This window comes from Eulemur rufifrons, chromosome 28 (assembly GCF_041146395.1).
Source record: "Eulemur rufifrons isolate Redbay chromosome 28, OSU_ERuf_1, whole genome shotgun sequence".
In the NCBI taxonomy this organism is placed as follows: Eukaryota; Metazoa; Chordata; class Mammalia; order Primates; family Lemuridae; genus Eulemur; species Eulemur rufifrons.
In genome coordinates this window covers 50368820-50384516 of record NC_091010.1, presented here as the reverse complement: position 1 = coordinate 50384516, position 15697 = coordinate 50368820, and the positions used below count along the sequence as shown (strand labels likewise).

Genomic DNA, 15697 nt, shown 5'->3' with positions numbered 1-15697 from the left:
CACAAAACAGATTGTAATAAGATCATATTAAACCTACTCCGAATCAGTTTCCAGACAAGTGAAATATAATCAGATCTGTTTTGAAAATGTGGGCATCTTTGGTCATGGGTGATTAATGACTTAAGCCTTCTAGGAAAAGAATGCCATCTAAGAAATAATACCTTTACTCTATTTATATGAGTCTGTTTTGAGAAGAGAAACTAGGGTTTGCATGTGGCAATTTTTCAAAATGTTTTTGTCATGCCAAGTGGCAGAAATGGGAGGATGTTCCTTTTAATATTTCAGAAGCCTGATTTACATGAAAGGTTATATTACTGGGTGTTCTGTTATTGTTCACCACGTTCAAAGAGTGGTTTAAGTGGGGGAAAAGGCTCTATTCTCAAATGTGCCTATATTCAGGACTTGTTTCCAGGAAGTGAAGATCATAAAGAATCCTGTGTTCTAATGCAGATGTCTTTGAGACATATTAAATAAGATTACTAAAGTTGTCAGATGAGGGACTTAAGCAAGTTCAATGGACACTTTCTTTTTGGTACTTGATTCGGCTTTATTTCCCTTTACAACTTGAGCAATAAAAAATAATTTTTAACATCTAGATACATTTGAAAAAGCAAAGGCAAATTTTCAAGATCCTGAAATCAGCAAAAGTATTTGTAAAATCAAACAAAACACGCTGTTTGGAAAAGGAACACCAACACCTTCTGTTAAATCCCAGGCATAACAGTGGTGTGGTCAAAAAGGTAGATACTATCCCCTCCTGGCTCAACCTCTAAATGCTTAGAGTTGTTGAATAAAAAGAGACTGGGAAGTAAAATATGTCAACTTTTATCTCAAGAACGGTCTTACTGACTGTAAGAGTTCAGGCTGAATTTGAATCTTCTCTTCAGCTGGGTGACCTTGGGCAAATAACAACTTTCTATGTCCTGGTGTTCTATCTGCAATTTGGAGCTAATAGTACCAATAATACATCATGTGGTTTGGGAAGGTTTAATTCAGGCACTGGATGAAACACATTGAATACTTACCATGTGTCTGTTACCTAGTAAGCATTCAACATTGGCTATTATTATTTGAATGTAGTAGGGAAGACTTTCATAGTCTTCACAAAGACAGGACATTCCCAGAAACCAAATTCCCCTACCTGTCAGTGCTCTAATCACATGATGTAGCTAAATTAGTGGTGCCCCAGGCTGGGCTGAGAACAGGTGATCTGGGGTGGTCCTCGCCAGTCTCCAGCCAAATCAGAAAAATAAGCACAATTTAAGTTAAATGTATTCGCTTTATTCTTAGATTATAGCCCTTGTGCTTTTTTCGATATGAAATTTCTTGATGGGATATTGGCAAAGGTCAGTTAGGCTTTGTCTGAAAGTGTTGGGCAAACTTTAAAGTTGGCAATCCTATCGTGGGCCCCGAAATTCGTGAAAATCCCAAGTTTCAGAATTGACCTCAAACCCCTCTTCCTTTCAAGCGCTTCGCAGGCCAGCCCGACCCACCCGGGGAAGAGGAAAAGAGAAACGTGCACGAGGGACCTCAGGGCGCAGGACACAGGACACCCGACGAGGGGCAGCGGCCGCAGGAGAGAGGCGGGGCTCAGGCGGGGCCCGCCCCCTCGTTCGCACTCCTACCCGCCAACTGGCCGCGGCGCTTGGAGCTTCAGCCAATCCTCAAAGCTTTTGGAAGCGCCTGCCAGGCAGCGCGGAGCTGAGCCAATGGGCGGCCGCGTTGCAGGCTCCTGGATATGGAGTCGTTGTGGGGGGGGTCCCGCCGGTGCTTGTGGCTGGCGGAAGAGGACGCCGGTAATGTAGACCGTGGAACCCCAGCACCCGGCTCCACAGCCGACTGGAAATCCGCCGGGAGCCACCACGTCCGAACAGCCGAAGCAGGCGGACGGCGGCAGAGGCGGTCCGCCGGGAGCCGGGGCGTTGGTGGCCGCCGAAGGTGGGCGGCAGCAGCCGTTTGTGAAGTCAACCCGTTCTTGGCCGTCGCTCAGGGTACCGCCCCCGCGTCGCTTGCATCACCACAAGGCCCGGGGCTCAAATAGACTAAGGGGCCACCCCAGACTTGGGGACTCGGAAACGCAGCGGCGGGCCAGCGGTGATTATTGAGCACTCTTAGGTTTAAGACCTAATCATTCAGATGTTTTCCTCCCTGGCAAACTCGAAAGTAAGTACAGGAAACCAGACTATTGGGGCGGGGCAGGAGCCCCCTAATTCTGATAGTAAGGGTAGTGCACAGAGTGTGTTCTCCAGATATTTCTGCCGGCATGTGAAGGCCTCACTTAGCATAGGGACCTTAGGTACATCATCTGTAGAATGAAATGATACTCTCCATCCTGCCTTCTCATGGAGGTGATGTGATGATAGTGAGAAGAAACCCAGTGGGCTGTGTAAATGTATGGAAGATGGCGTTAATCTTTGTCAATGGGGTTAGTACCCATTACTCATCCAGCCTTATATACTGAATTGACTGACTGATGTGGTCTACAAAGTATGCAGTTAGATGCATGGGGCACCAGCCATGTGCCCAGCATGGGATTTGGTAGGAAGGATTTGAAGGGTTAGAGACTGGAGACTGGGAGACCAAATAGGAAGCCACCCAGTCACCTAGCATTGAGGTAATGTGGGTCTGGTCTTCGGTGGTAGAAATAGGAATAAGAGAGGGAGGGAAATTAAGTTGATGACGGAAAGGAAAGAAAGCAACTGAAAGTTTCTAGGCTCAGAAACCAGAAGACAAGAAACTTTGAAAGGGCATCTCTTGAAATGACAACAGGGTGTCCAAGTGGAAATTTCCTGTGTGTGGTTAGAAAGCTAGATTGAAGTTCAGATCTCACTAGAGATGATGATTTGGGGGATTTTCAGCATAGACCATGGTAGAAGCCTCAGAGTCATCTGAGCATCCTGAGCTAGGAAATGCATTTATATTTCTGTAGGGGGACTTTGAAGAGACCCTACAGTTAGGTCATGATGTCAGATCAGTCAGAGAAGATGATCCAATGAGATGTGAGAGCAGTTGGTAAAATAAAAGCATGTTATTATTCATATTAGTGAAGGAATATGTCAGTCATAACTTTATTGCTGACTCCTGCCCCCTTCAGAGTCCATAGTCACAGGCCTCAGGGCTGTTCTGTAAGTAGAGATCTATGAAACCTTTAAGGGTCTTCACATCAAGGAGGAGGGCTGACACAGCAGGATCTTCCCTCATGGCCGCCATCCAGAGCTTCAGTTTTGGAGTGTGGTCTACACACCTGTGGGAGGAGGAAATAATGAAAGGTGTGAGCTAGGTTAACTGGGATGGCATCAGTCTTCCCTATATCATTGTAGTCACCCTGCAGTTTAATTTGGTTTTCCTCTAACCTTTTAAAATAGTTCCTTAAAAGTATTTATTTAAAAATATTTCTTTAAAATGCACATAATCACACAATATCGGTTTGAAAGATGTTGTAGAGGTCTTGTTTTTACAAAGGAGAAATTGAAGACTAGATTGAAGTGACCACTTGCTCAGTTAGTGTGAGAACTTGTCGAAACTGAGAGACTGATAACTTTTTAAAATGAGAACATGAAAGACAATCAAGAATGTTATATGTTAATTATTCCACAGTCAGACTGTTGACTAAAAGTAATCCTGAATAGCTCTAAGAACTGGGAGCAAGGCAAGGTGGTTGACAAACTGAAAACATGGAGTTTGGAAAATAATGTGGAAATCTTACTGGTAAATGGGATGTTGTACTGGTCATATAATCCTGCGACAACATCCTTATAAAAATTTTCATCCTTATGGATTCTTAACTGGAAGGAAGGAGTAAATTTTAAAGCATTTTATTTCATATCACCGAAATCCCCTGCACTCCTAGAGATGGAGAGTAGTGAGTGTAGGTATATGACATGCCCTGGATAGTCCATGACTCTCCTCCTGGCTGCTTGTTCTCAATCAGACCAGTTGTATTAAATATTTTAACTGTTGTTCAGAAAAGAAAAAGCTCAATATATACTATTCCAACTATCATCTTAAATTATGCACAAAATATTCAAATGTCTTACTCATTTAACTCCAGTGCTTCCAGCCGTTCAAACCAGGGCCAGACGAGGTAATCAATCATAGTCAGAGAATTGCCACCAAAGAAGGTTGTCTTCTTGTTAGTCAGAACCTGAACATTAAACAACATAAGAGTACTTATTTGTACATCTAGTAAGACTCATCAGAAATGATGAAGGCAAAGTAAGTAGAGAAGGTAAAAGCAGTAGCTTTTACCCTGACATATCCAAGTTATGTTTTTGTCTGTTTAATCAATAAGCTTAGCTTTAGAATCTGTTGGTGTGGGATGAAGCAAAATAAACTGGAAAATGGGGAAAAATAAAACAAGCCACAGAATACAAGCTCTTTGTAATACAAAGGACTGGTATGCACAATACAGAAGTAACTCCTAGGAATCAATAAGAAAAAGGAAAACAACCCATTAAAAAAATGAGCAAGACTTGAACTTCACAAAAGAGGATGTCCAAATGGCTAATAATCATTTGAAAAGGTGCTCAACTACATTAGTCATCAGGGAAATGCAAATTAAAACCACAATACAGTACCACTTATCCACCAGAACAGCTAAACTGAAGAAGACTAGTTAGCAAGGGGTGTGGAACCCCTACTGGTAGGAGTATAAATTGGTACAACCACGTTTAAACAGTATGCATACCCTAGTACCCAGTAATTCTCCTTGGAAGTTTAACATACATTTACCAAAAGATACGTATGTTTACTGCAGCACTATTTATAATAGCCCAAACAAGGAACATTTACTTTCTGTCAGGAGTAGATTGGATAAATTGTGGTATACTGTAAGCTTTGGAACACTATACAGATATTAGGAAGAAACTACACACAGCATAGACGAACTTCACAAACCTAATATTGACTGAAAGAAGCCAGACCTGAAAGAGTGCATGTTATATGATGGTATTTGTATAAAGTACAAAAAACAGCCCAAACTATTATTCTGTTTCTTGATATGGGTGCTGGTTCCATGGCTGTGTTCACTTGTGAAAATTCATTAAGTTTGGGTACTTCTATCCATGTAATTTTTTGCTAAAAAAATATACAGATGGTCCCTGACTCTCAGTGGTTTGACGTATGATTTTTTGACTGTATGGTGGTGCAAAAGTGATATGAATTCAGTAGAAACCACACTTTGAATTTTGATCTTTTTCCAGGCTAGTGCTATGCAGCACAATACTCTCTCATGATGCTGGGCAGTGGCAGCGAGCCAGGGCTCCCAGTCAGCCACAAGATCATGGGGGTAAACAACCAATACTCTACAGTGTACTGTGTTGCCAGCATTTTTTGGATACAGGTATTCAATAAATTACATGAGGTATTCAACACTTTATGATAAAATAGGTCTTGTGTTAAATGATTTTGCCCAATTATAGGCTAATGTAAGTGTTGTGAGCATATTTAAGGTCAGCTAAGCTAAACTGATGCTTGATGGGTATATTAAATGCGTTTTCGACTTATGATATTTTCAATTTATGATGGGTTTGTTGGGACATAGCCCCATTTTAAGTCGAGGAGCATCTATAGTTAAAATAGACTGGATTAACTCTTAAATGACAATTATTTGAAAACCAAGCACAAATAGTATGTTTCCGAAATTTAAGAAGGTGAATTCGTATTAGGGTTTTGCCAGAAGGGGGAGTTGAAAATATTGTCTCGTTAATTAAAACAATAAACCAATTTCCCTTTTATAAACTCCCTAGTTTTTCTCAGGACCCATATAACATTATGCATTGTAGACTGACTGTTTATATCTACCTGACTTGTGTCTACCAGACTGTAATCATCTGAAGAATATGGATAACATCTTTCCAGCTCCCACTCTATCCAGCAGAAAATTTCAAATTACGAAAATTGGCTCAAGAAGAAATATAAAACCCCAAAAACAATTACCATTAAAGAAATTGAACTGGTAATGAAAACTTTACTCCTGTAAAAAACACTAGGCTCAAATGTTTTACAGAAACAGCTAGTCTTTATCAAACGGTTTCAGAGATTAGAAAAATAGGTAACCCATTTTATGACATTAGAATATCCTTGATACCAAAACCAAATAACAGTACTATAAGAACAGAAAAGTATGGGCTAATCTCATTTATGAATACATATTCAAAAATCCATTAACTAATTTTATAGTACACGTGAAAATCCATTGAGAACAAGTAGGTTTTATCCCAGTAATTCTAGGATGGTTCAACACCAGGAAAGTCTGTCAATAATACCATATTCACCAGATTAAAGGAGAAAAAAATCTATGAACATTTCAATAGATACAACAGATGCAGAAAAAAACATTCAATAAAATTCAATACTTATTAATGACTTTTTAAAAATTAGCAAAGCGTAGTAATAGAATGGAATTGTCTTAATGAAAAAAAGGTTTCTGAAAAAACCTACAGCGAACTTCATACTTACTGATAAGATGCATTCCCATAAAAGACAGGAACTATGTCTTCTGTCAATAAAAACTTCAGGCTGAGTATGAATAGAATGTCTCAATGCCAAGAGGAAGACTATCTAAAGTTCCAAATGGCCGCTCTCCCCAAAAGGAGGTAAAGCACACTGGCTTCTCCAAGTGTCTGTATGATTCATGGCAAAAATTTTTGTGTTGGGAAATGTTTATTATATAATACTAAGTAGAAAAATAGAATATGGGATGATATCTGTGCTCTGATAATAGTTATGTTATTTCTTAAAAATATATGGACAAATCATGAAGAGATTTACCATTTGATGTTATCTGGGAAAAAATACATACATGGACAAGGACTGCAAACAAGCATGGAAAAATAGAAACAGGTAGAAAATTGTGGAAATGTGGATACAATTTTCTCATTCCTTATTATCTTGTCAATGCAACAAAATATTTTAACAGCAAGCCCATGACAAAGTATTTTTAGGTATTTTGAGTTATATCTTAAACAGAACAGCTTACAGCAATCTATTGTAAACTAAAATTTTTATTTGGTATTATTTCTAACTGCCATAAAATGACTTGGGAAATGGGAGTATAAAGAAAAGAGTAGAAAGAAAAGGAGGGTAGGTAGCGTGTATCATTCATTCTGATAATAGCTGGGAGAAGTGATTACCTCCTCTAGCTTGCTGAATTCTTTACGCAATTCTTCTTTTAGGCCAGCGCAATCCTCCTTATTTTGCGTTCTAACAAAAGTTATTGCCAAAGATGGCACCTAGACAGAGAATAATTTCTTTATCAGTTTGAGGCAAACTACATTGGTTCTCTCACATAAAAACATGATAAAACCTCATAGTCCTGGTATCACAGTGTTCTAGACATGTCAAGGGTGCACTAAGCCCCTGTGTTCACAGAGAGGGCTGATTTTAGAAAGTTTTGTGGCCTAAGATGCTATGTTGGTCAAGATTTCGTAAATTGCAAATAACAGAACCCACTTTGGTGTGCTTAAGCTAGAAATTTCTTAAAAGGAATGGCTCATAAAATTGTTAGGAGGCTGAATAAATAGGCTTGCAACTAAGATAGAACATTCCAGAATCATGCTGAGAACTGGCTAATGGGAAGTGCTCACTGCTGCCAGTGCTAGCTGAGCACTAGATGCTACAGTCTGTGCTGCTGCCAGAAAGTGGACTCTGAGTAACTACCAGTGCCACTGACACTGAAGCCATCTCTGCTCTGGAAGCTTCTTGTGTAACCATCACTGCTCAAAGCCAGGAGCTCTGCCACCACTCTCACCAGCAGAACCAGTGACCCACACCAAGCCTGTTTACTCACCTTGCTCATTTCTGAACTGAACCCTACCCTGTGTTTAACAGGAAGAGCCTAGGTCACAAGCCATGGCCCCAGCTGCAAAGAGAGGTAGGAAGAGAATTTTTCTGATTTCTACCTTATGGGGAGGACACCAGAAGACCGTTCAAAAGGGATTTACTACCTCAAGACTTGCCAGTTGTAGGATCAGAACCTTTGATACTTGTAGTGGTGTTTGTGTTTTAACACTTTGGTCTCTGGTGCCATGTGATTACAAGAGACAGAACTCTACTCATCCCAGTTTAAGTAGACAGGTACTTGTAAGCCAGGCACGGTGGCTCACGCCTATAATCCTAGCACTTTAGGAGGCTGAGGCAGGAGGATCACTTGAGGTCAGCAATTAAAGAGCAGCCTGAGGAAGAGCTAGGCCCCTCTCTACAAAAAATAGAGAAATTAGCCAAGCATGGTGGCATGTGCCTCTAGTCCCAGCTACTTGGGAGGCTGAGGCAGGAGGATCACTTGAGCCCAGGACTTTGAGGTTGCAGTGAGCTATGACACCACTGCACTCTATTGAAGGTGACAAACCAAGACTCTGTATTAAAAACAAACAAACAGGAAACCGGGCACTTGCACTTGTAAAAATACAGGATACTCTCATGAAACCCCATTCGTGTCTGTACAACTCACCTTCATGGAAATTGAAGATTTGCAGGCAGCCCTCCCGTCCACATTTCCATCTGTGCCTGCCTGATCTTTCATCTGTTTTTCCTTACGTGTCTGCTCCATATTACTTTCTACATGTCAGTGCCCTTTGCAATGCTTTTGATTTCTACTTTCCTAAAAGTTTATTTTTTACATGGCTTTGGTTTTTCAAATCTATAATGACATATATAATCTCCAAAACTAAATTGTCATTACTGTCTTAGTCTTAACCTTTATGGTCTTAGTCTCTGTGTCTCATTTTCAAGTTCCCAGGAGAAAAGATGACTGGCCAAGGTGTGGGGGTGGGGTACATTTCTGGTCTGTGGCCAGGAGGGTGGGGTCATGTGGTATATAAGGCCACCTCTTTCTTAGAGGTGAGCAGGGAATTAATGGTAGGCATCTCTAGCTTTATTTTTTAAGGCTCATTTTCTTTCTTCCTTTCTTTTTATTTTTGGAAACAGAGTCTCATTCTTTTGCCTGGGCATGAGTGCAGTGGTGCTATCATAGCTTACTGCAACCTCAAACTCCTGAGCTCAAGTAATCTTCCTGCCTCAGCCTTCCAAATAGCTGGGATTACAGGCACGTACCACCACACCTGGCCAATTTTTCTATTTTTTTGTGGAGATGAGGTCTTGCTGTGTTGCTCAGGCTAGACTCAAACTCTTGACCTCATCCTCCCACCTTGGTCTCCCAAAGTGCTAGGATTATAGGTGTGAGCCACTGCACCTGGCTTTTAAAGTTCATTTCCTTTCTGGACAGTACAATGAATCTCTTGTTAGGGTTTTTTTTTTAATTCTTCAACATCTTTCTTATAAATGTCATATTCCCTTTCCTTTGACACCAGCCACCTCTACTGTTCTTTACCCGCATCTTACTAAGCCAGATGACTCCCTCTTCCTTTCCCAGTGGCTTCCTTTACAAAGTCTCAAAAACAGTATGGTCTCCCTATAACTCTCTACCATCTTCTAGGTAATTCTTGAACCATTTGTTTCTCTAAAGACAAGACATTCCTTTACATGCTGACCCCAAAACCAAGGTAATAGGATTATAGGGATATAACTGGACATTGCTATTGCTATTCTTGGTGTCTAAACACACATCTGTTGGTCATTTGTTTGTTAATACTAATTGTTTGAACTAATCCACAACACTGATGCTAAGTAAGATAAAGTTCTTCTACAGGAATGCCATGTATTCAGTCAGCTGAGAGTTACTGCCAACACAGCAGATGCTCACTGCTAGACACTGGCTGTACAAACGAAGCTGACAGTGAGTAGTTACCATGTGTCAGGCTCTGCTGTAGGTATTTTATAGTAACTGATTTTTATCTTGAGAGGTGGGAACAATTTTACAAATGATGAACTGAAACAGAGAGGCAAAGTAATAAGTAACTTACTCAGAGTCACACATCAGAAAGTGGCAGAACCAGTCACAGACGTAAACACTGAACAGAACACAGCCCTCACCCTCAAGGAGCTCACAACCCCAGTTTAATACACAGGCAAGAAGGCAGGCAAAAGTTAGCACACACGGGAAACTCAGAAGCCAGAGCACCAACCAGCACCAACCAGCCCCAACAAGCTTCTGGAAGCAGCAGTGTCTGAGCAGATACATGAAAAATGACGTGGAGATACCCAGGCAAATTAAGAAGAGGGAAGAATCTTCCAGCAAGAGTTGAAAGTGGTGAATTCAGCAATTTTGAAAAAGTTCAGTATGGCTGGAATAAAAAGTGTCAGGAGAAGAGTGAAAAGGGGTAACTTTGGGGAGGTAAATAGGAGCTGGATTGTGAAAGCACTTGCAAGACAAGACAGAGCTGACACGAGCACATTCCTATTTTGTTTTCCTCTCCCAAGTCACTGAACTATAAATGACAGCACTGATGTACCTTTAAAAAGCTGAAATTTCTCATATACACACCTTGGAAAATAACTCCAAGAGCATCTTTTGACAAGCTTTCTCATAGGGGTCCTCTGGCACCAGCTTCTTCCCTGGGTATGCTTCATCCAGGTACTCACAAGTGATGACAGATTCGCAGATCAGTTGACCCTTACTGTTTTCCAGCACTGGCACCAGACCAGCGGGATTCTTCTTAAAGAGCCACTCAGGCTTATTTTTCAGATTGATATTGATGACTTCATGCCTGAAAGACACAAAGAAGACAATGAAGAGAAGGAAACATTGTTTTGTATTTTTGAATAAATCCTCACTGGCCCTGCCATCCACTTAGCTGATCAGACCCCAAGTTTAGGAGTCTGCCTTGATTCCTTCCATTCTGGTCTTTGATTTTATGACTCTTGACTATTTGGGATACCTCCTATAAGTGGAATTAGGCAGTATTTGTCTTTCTGAGTTTGGCTTATTTCGTTTAGCATAATGGACCTTAAGGTCCATTCATGCTGTCACATATTGCAGCATTTCCTTTTTTAAGGTGTAATAATATCCCATGTACCACATTTTATTATCTGTTGATGGACAGTGACATAATGCTATTGTGAAAAGTGCTGCAATAAACATGGACATGCTAATATCTCTTTGAGAACCCGATTTCAATTCTTTTGGATATATACCCAGAAGTGGGATTGCTGAATCATATGGTAGTTCCATTTTTCTTTTCTTAAAGACCCTGCATACTGTTTTCCACAGTGGCTGTGCTATTTCACATTTCCACCAACAGTGTGCAAGGATTCCAATTTCTACACAGCCTTGCTAACACTTCTTGTCTTTTTTTTAAATTATAGTCATCCTGACAGGTGTGAGGTGACACCTCATTGTGGCTTCGATTTGCATTTTCCTGATGATTAGTGACAATAACCATTTTTTCATATACCTGCTGGCCATTTATATGTCTTTGGAGAAATGTCTTTTCAAGTCCTTAAGCCCATTTTTAAATAAAGTTATTAGTTTTTTTGTTATTGAGTTGTGGAAGTTCCTTATATATTTTGGAGATTAACCCCTTACCAGATATTTGGTTTGCAAATACTTTCTCTTATTCCATAGGTAGCCTTTTTACTCTGTCGATCATTTCCTTTGCTGTGCATAAACTTTTTCATTTGATGTAGTCCCGTATGTTTATTTTTGTTTCTGTTGCCTGTGCTTTGGCGTCATAGCCACAAAATTATTGCAAAGACCAATGTCATAAAGCTTTCTCTATGTTTTCTTATACACATTGACCTTTTTTATATTCCTCGAATTTGCCAAATGTGTTTGCAGCTTAGCATCTTTGCACTTGCTTTTCCTCTTTCTTCTTCTCCCAGGTCTTCCCAGTTCGAACGCACATCCTCAGAGAGGCCCTCCCTGACCACAGCTCCAAACTTGCTGAACAGCCTCTTTCTGTTACATGATCAGCTAGTTTCATTTTCTTCATTGATATGGTGATATGTATCTGAAATTACTTTGCTCACATATTTACACATTCATTTAAGTCACCTTACTAGAATGTAAGCTTCATGAAAGCTAGGATCCTTATGTGTCTTGTTAATATTAGTAAACATAAATCAGCAAAATTTTAAATAGATATAAATGCTCTGAAAAAAATTAAAATAGTTTCAGATAAGGGCTCAGTAAGCATTTGTGGGATGAATGAATAAGTGGAAATGCTTCAAAATTGTCAATAAGATATTCCATTTTTGGCTAAAAAGTATCTTAACTGTAAGTTATATGAGGCAACTAATTGAATTGTATCCAGTACCCACTATATGAGAAACATTATAAAATTCATTTTGCTAATTTGAATAAAAAGTTCCTTGCTTTTTACAAAGATATTAAGGAATCCTAAAAATCTACACATGAAATAAACTTTTGGTTTCAATCGCCATGTACTGATAATGTTTTTTAAAATGTTGCATAGGTAAATGATACAAAGTAAACCAAAAGGAAGAAAACAAGTGAAATCCAAGCAACATCCACATTGTTACCAGGTCTATTTTGTATCTTGCCTGAAAGATTGTAGAGGAAATAAAAGAAAGGAGCCAGGTCCATATAATTGTTAAAGCTGGATATGTGTTCAGTAGAAGAGATTGCTCAAACATAGTATATACCAATATCTTTCCTATCCTGTTTGCCCATCCAGAGCATTTAGTTTGAGGATTTAAAAGCGTCATCTCCCATGGAAACAAAGGAACAGCCAACTTGAACACTAGCATAGATGTGTGTGTATATTAAAAGGTTCAGTGTACTGACAGAATACAGGACACTCAGCTACCAGCCGTTGCAAGAAAAAGTTCTTTGGCCCCGTGCCAAAGAATTCTCAACATTTCTGAAAATTTATATTATGAAAACAAAAGGTAGATCCTGGGCTTTTGTGATAAAGAAATTTCTCAGAATACACATACATTTTAGTAACCTGGCATTATGAGCCAACAAGTCAACATACCTGCCAGGACAAGTTGGAAGATGTACCTTTTAGAGACAACTACGCCTTGTTAAGTTATATCATGTGGTAGAAATGTAGTGTTTGGCCAAAAAAGTCTCCTAGGGCTCAAGTTTAACAATGATCCATGAATGTAGCAGATCTCTGTTGTTTGCACTATCTGGAAGCTATTGCCACCCTCTTCCCCACCACACACACACTCTTATGGTAAAATAATTTCAATTTTCCTTCGGAAAATTATCCCAGTAGGCAAGTTAGAGTTGTTTTCAAACTAGCGTTCCAAAATAGGACACATAACCCAGGACTTTGTGCCCTTGAATCCAGCTATATCTGGCTCCTGGACTTTTCAACAATATGAATACATGAAATGTCTTTTTTTCAATTTAGGTTGAATTAGATTTCTCTTAATACAATAAAAGAGTTCTATTACAGCAAATATTACAGTGTTTTCAGTAAAATACAGTGTTTTTGATAAACATTACTAAATAGTGTATGTATATATAGCTATGTGTTCAGAATCATAATTTCATCCAAATGAGATGCATATCTTAGTGAAGGGATGACTAACCCAAAAATAATTGATGTATTTTCTTTAGAATGCATCTTACATTTCTTTTGGGGAAAAGAATTGCCTGCCCAACCAATCCTCCCCCTAGAAGACTAAAATTACTTTGCAAACCCTAAGCACATACATGGAAATTTCCTTCAGAATGCGGGCTATGAGCATGTACAACATAGTTAAACCCCATCTCTACAAATACAAAATTTTTATAATTAGCTGGGCATGGTGGTGCACACCTGTGTTCCCAGCTACTGGGGAGGCTGATGTGGAAGGATAACATGAGTCCAGGGGTTCCATGTTGCAGTGAACACCACTTCCCTCCTGGCTGGGCGACACCGCAAGACCCTGTTTCTAAGAAAAAGGTGGGGGAGGGACTATGTTTTAAACTTCCACAGAGCCTTCCACACCACAGGTATCTAATGGCTGTTGAACAGACATCCAAAGGCCACTAGAAGGGAAGTGGTTCCAATGGAGACCTGGTGTCAGAGAAAAGCCACGTGACTATTGCACATGTCCTGTGGATAACCCATAGGTCAAAAACTATGCTGGTTTAGAAACAGGCTTTGCAAAAGAATGAATTTTTAGGGACAGACACTTCCCTGTATGACTCAACCAACAACCGTATCTGCAGGAATATGTACAGTAAACTCAGCACTGTGCTGGGAGGGTCAAAGTTTGAACTCTGTACTTGGGTAAATTAACTATTCAGGGAGAGACCATCTACTCAGAATAACAGCAAACAGTAGAGGATAAGCCGGACAAGAATCGGGTAAGAATCGCAGAAGGGCGAAAGCAAAGACACAATACTAGGAATCTGGAACCTACATAAACTAAAAGAGCTGCTGCTATTCATTACTCTGGCAAATGACTAAGTTTATTGGCGCCTCGGCTTTTCTGAACCATTAAATGGCTGGTTAAATAAGTTCTAGACCGATGGAGTCTGCGGCATTTTGTTTTTCCTGGGGAGAGGGTTCATAACTTGCTATGTCCCCGCAAAAGGCTGAGAATAGTTTCCTTTGCAGTAAAGGCAGCTCCGGGAGCCCTATCTGAAACTCCCACCCCCACCACCCGCAGCAGCAGGCTCCCGGCCCGCCTGGGTCCTCACGGGATTCCCTTGGCCTTCAGGACTAGAAGGGTCCTCTCAGCAAACGGGCAGAACCTCATGCTGTAGACGCGGATCAGGCCCTCCGGGACCGGCCCCGGGGGCGCGCTTCCTGCGGGAGAGAAGCGAAGGGGATTAGGGCCTCGAGAGAGGTCGGGACCCCCAGCCTCCCGCCGCCCCTGCGCCCCACTGCACCCCGGCCCGGTCTCCGGCTGTGGGGGCCTCCCGGGCGGCCCGGCTCCTGGAGCAGCCTCATTCGGACACGCTGCTGGGGGTCACCCTCCTCCCCACGGCAGGCAGGCCTCACCCTTCCCCAGGCTCCTGGCTGAGACCCCGGACATCGTGGCGCAGCGCAGGCCGACCTCTAGCCGCCGCAGGCTCTGGGGTGTGCAGGCGATTCAGGAAGTAGCTCTGCCCTGCCTCCCTCCCTGCTCCTCCCGCCCTGGGTCAAAAGTGCCTGCCCCGGGCCGCCTCCAGCTCCGCTTGGCTGAGTTCCCAGGACCCCGTGCCAGCCGGCGCTTAAAGCGAACGCGCGCGCGCAGCGAACCCCGCGGGTGACGGCGGCCGACGCGAACAGTCCCTGTTTCCCACCCTCTGCCAGAAGGAAGTCGCGGCTGTCGCAGCCTGATCGCCTAGAGGGAAAACGCGGCCGAGACGCCCACCCGCACACGCCCTACCCAGGGTCTGCCTTCCCAGTTGTATGGGGTATCCCTTAAAACACGGCAGGTGGCTGTTTTGCCAAAGAGTTTGGCTGTTTGGCCAGTCGCGCTGGCCAAGAGATGCGCCCACGGGGAGATGCACAGAAGTTCAAAATGCTGAGTCATCCTCCTGGCCTTGAACCAAGGGGATCTTCAGTCCTCCCTAGGCGCATGGCCTGACCCTGGCCCTGACCTCCCACCCTCCCAGCAGGCCACCCTCACGTGGCACTGGCCTTGGAACTGGCACCCTCTTAGCACCACCCCCTTTTCCCCCGAGGCTTTCTGGACTTCCGGACTTCAGAGCCTGTGGCCAGAGCTTGTGACTGGCTCAGGGTTCCAAAGGCTCCTGTTGTCCAGCTCGTTCAATGGCCCACAGCCAGGTCGCCTAGCCATCTGGATAGCCTTTTCCTTTTTCTGTTAGTACTAGTTTAATATGACTACTGGGAGGGCCCCTGTCCCTACTGTCACCCGTAGGATACATCTTTTTCATTTAACCCAAAGG

At 42.0% G+C, this 15697-nt stretch overlaps 1 protein-coding gene across 2 annotated transcripts; it reads right to left on the bottom strand.

The window, feature by feature from the left end:
- Positions 1-3013: 3013 nt before the first annotated feature.
- GSTO1 (glutathione S-transferase omega 1) lies at positions 3014-14931 on the bottom strand. Of its 2 annotated transcripts, XM_069461069.1 has the most exons (6): positions 14805-14928; positions 14501-14609; positions 10382-10604; positions 7134-7232; positions 4038-4144; positions 3014-3244 (listed from the first exon to the last, which is right to left on the bottom strand). In XM_069461069.1, exons 1-6 carry the CDS (start codon positions 14836-14838, stop codon positions 3091-3093), a joined length of 726 nt encoding a protein of 241 aa, XP_069317170.1. In that variant the 5' UTR covers positions 14839-14928; the 3' UTR covers positions 3014-3090. The 2 variants fall into 2 exon arrangements, with proteins under 2 accessions (XP_069317170.1, XP_069317171.1); XM_069461070.1 differs by lacking the exon at positions 7134-7232 and having other exon boundaries at positions 14805-14931.
- Between the last annotated feature and the right edge of the window lie 766 nt (positions 14932-15697).

Bases quoted from the DNA above. Each gene is read 5' to 3' on its own strand.
- GSTO1 (XM_069461069.1), bottom strand. From the start codon at position 14,838: ATGTCCGGGGTCTCAGCCAGGAGCCTGGGGAAGG. The intron at 14,610-14,804 runs GTGAGGCCTGCC...TCTCTCCCGCAG, and splicing joins AGCCAGGAGCCTGGGGAAGG to GAAGCGCGCCCCCGGGGCCG. The intron at 7,233-10,381 runs GTGTGTATATGA...TTCTCTGTCTAG, and splicing joins TCTTGGAGTTATTTTCCAAG to GTGCCATCTTTGGCAATAAC.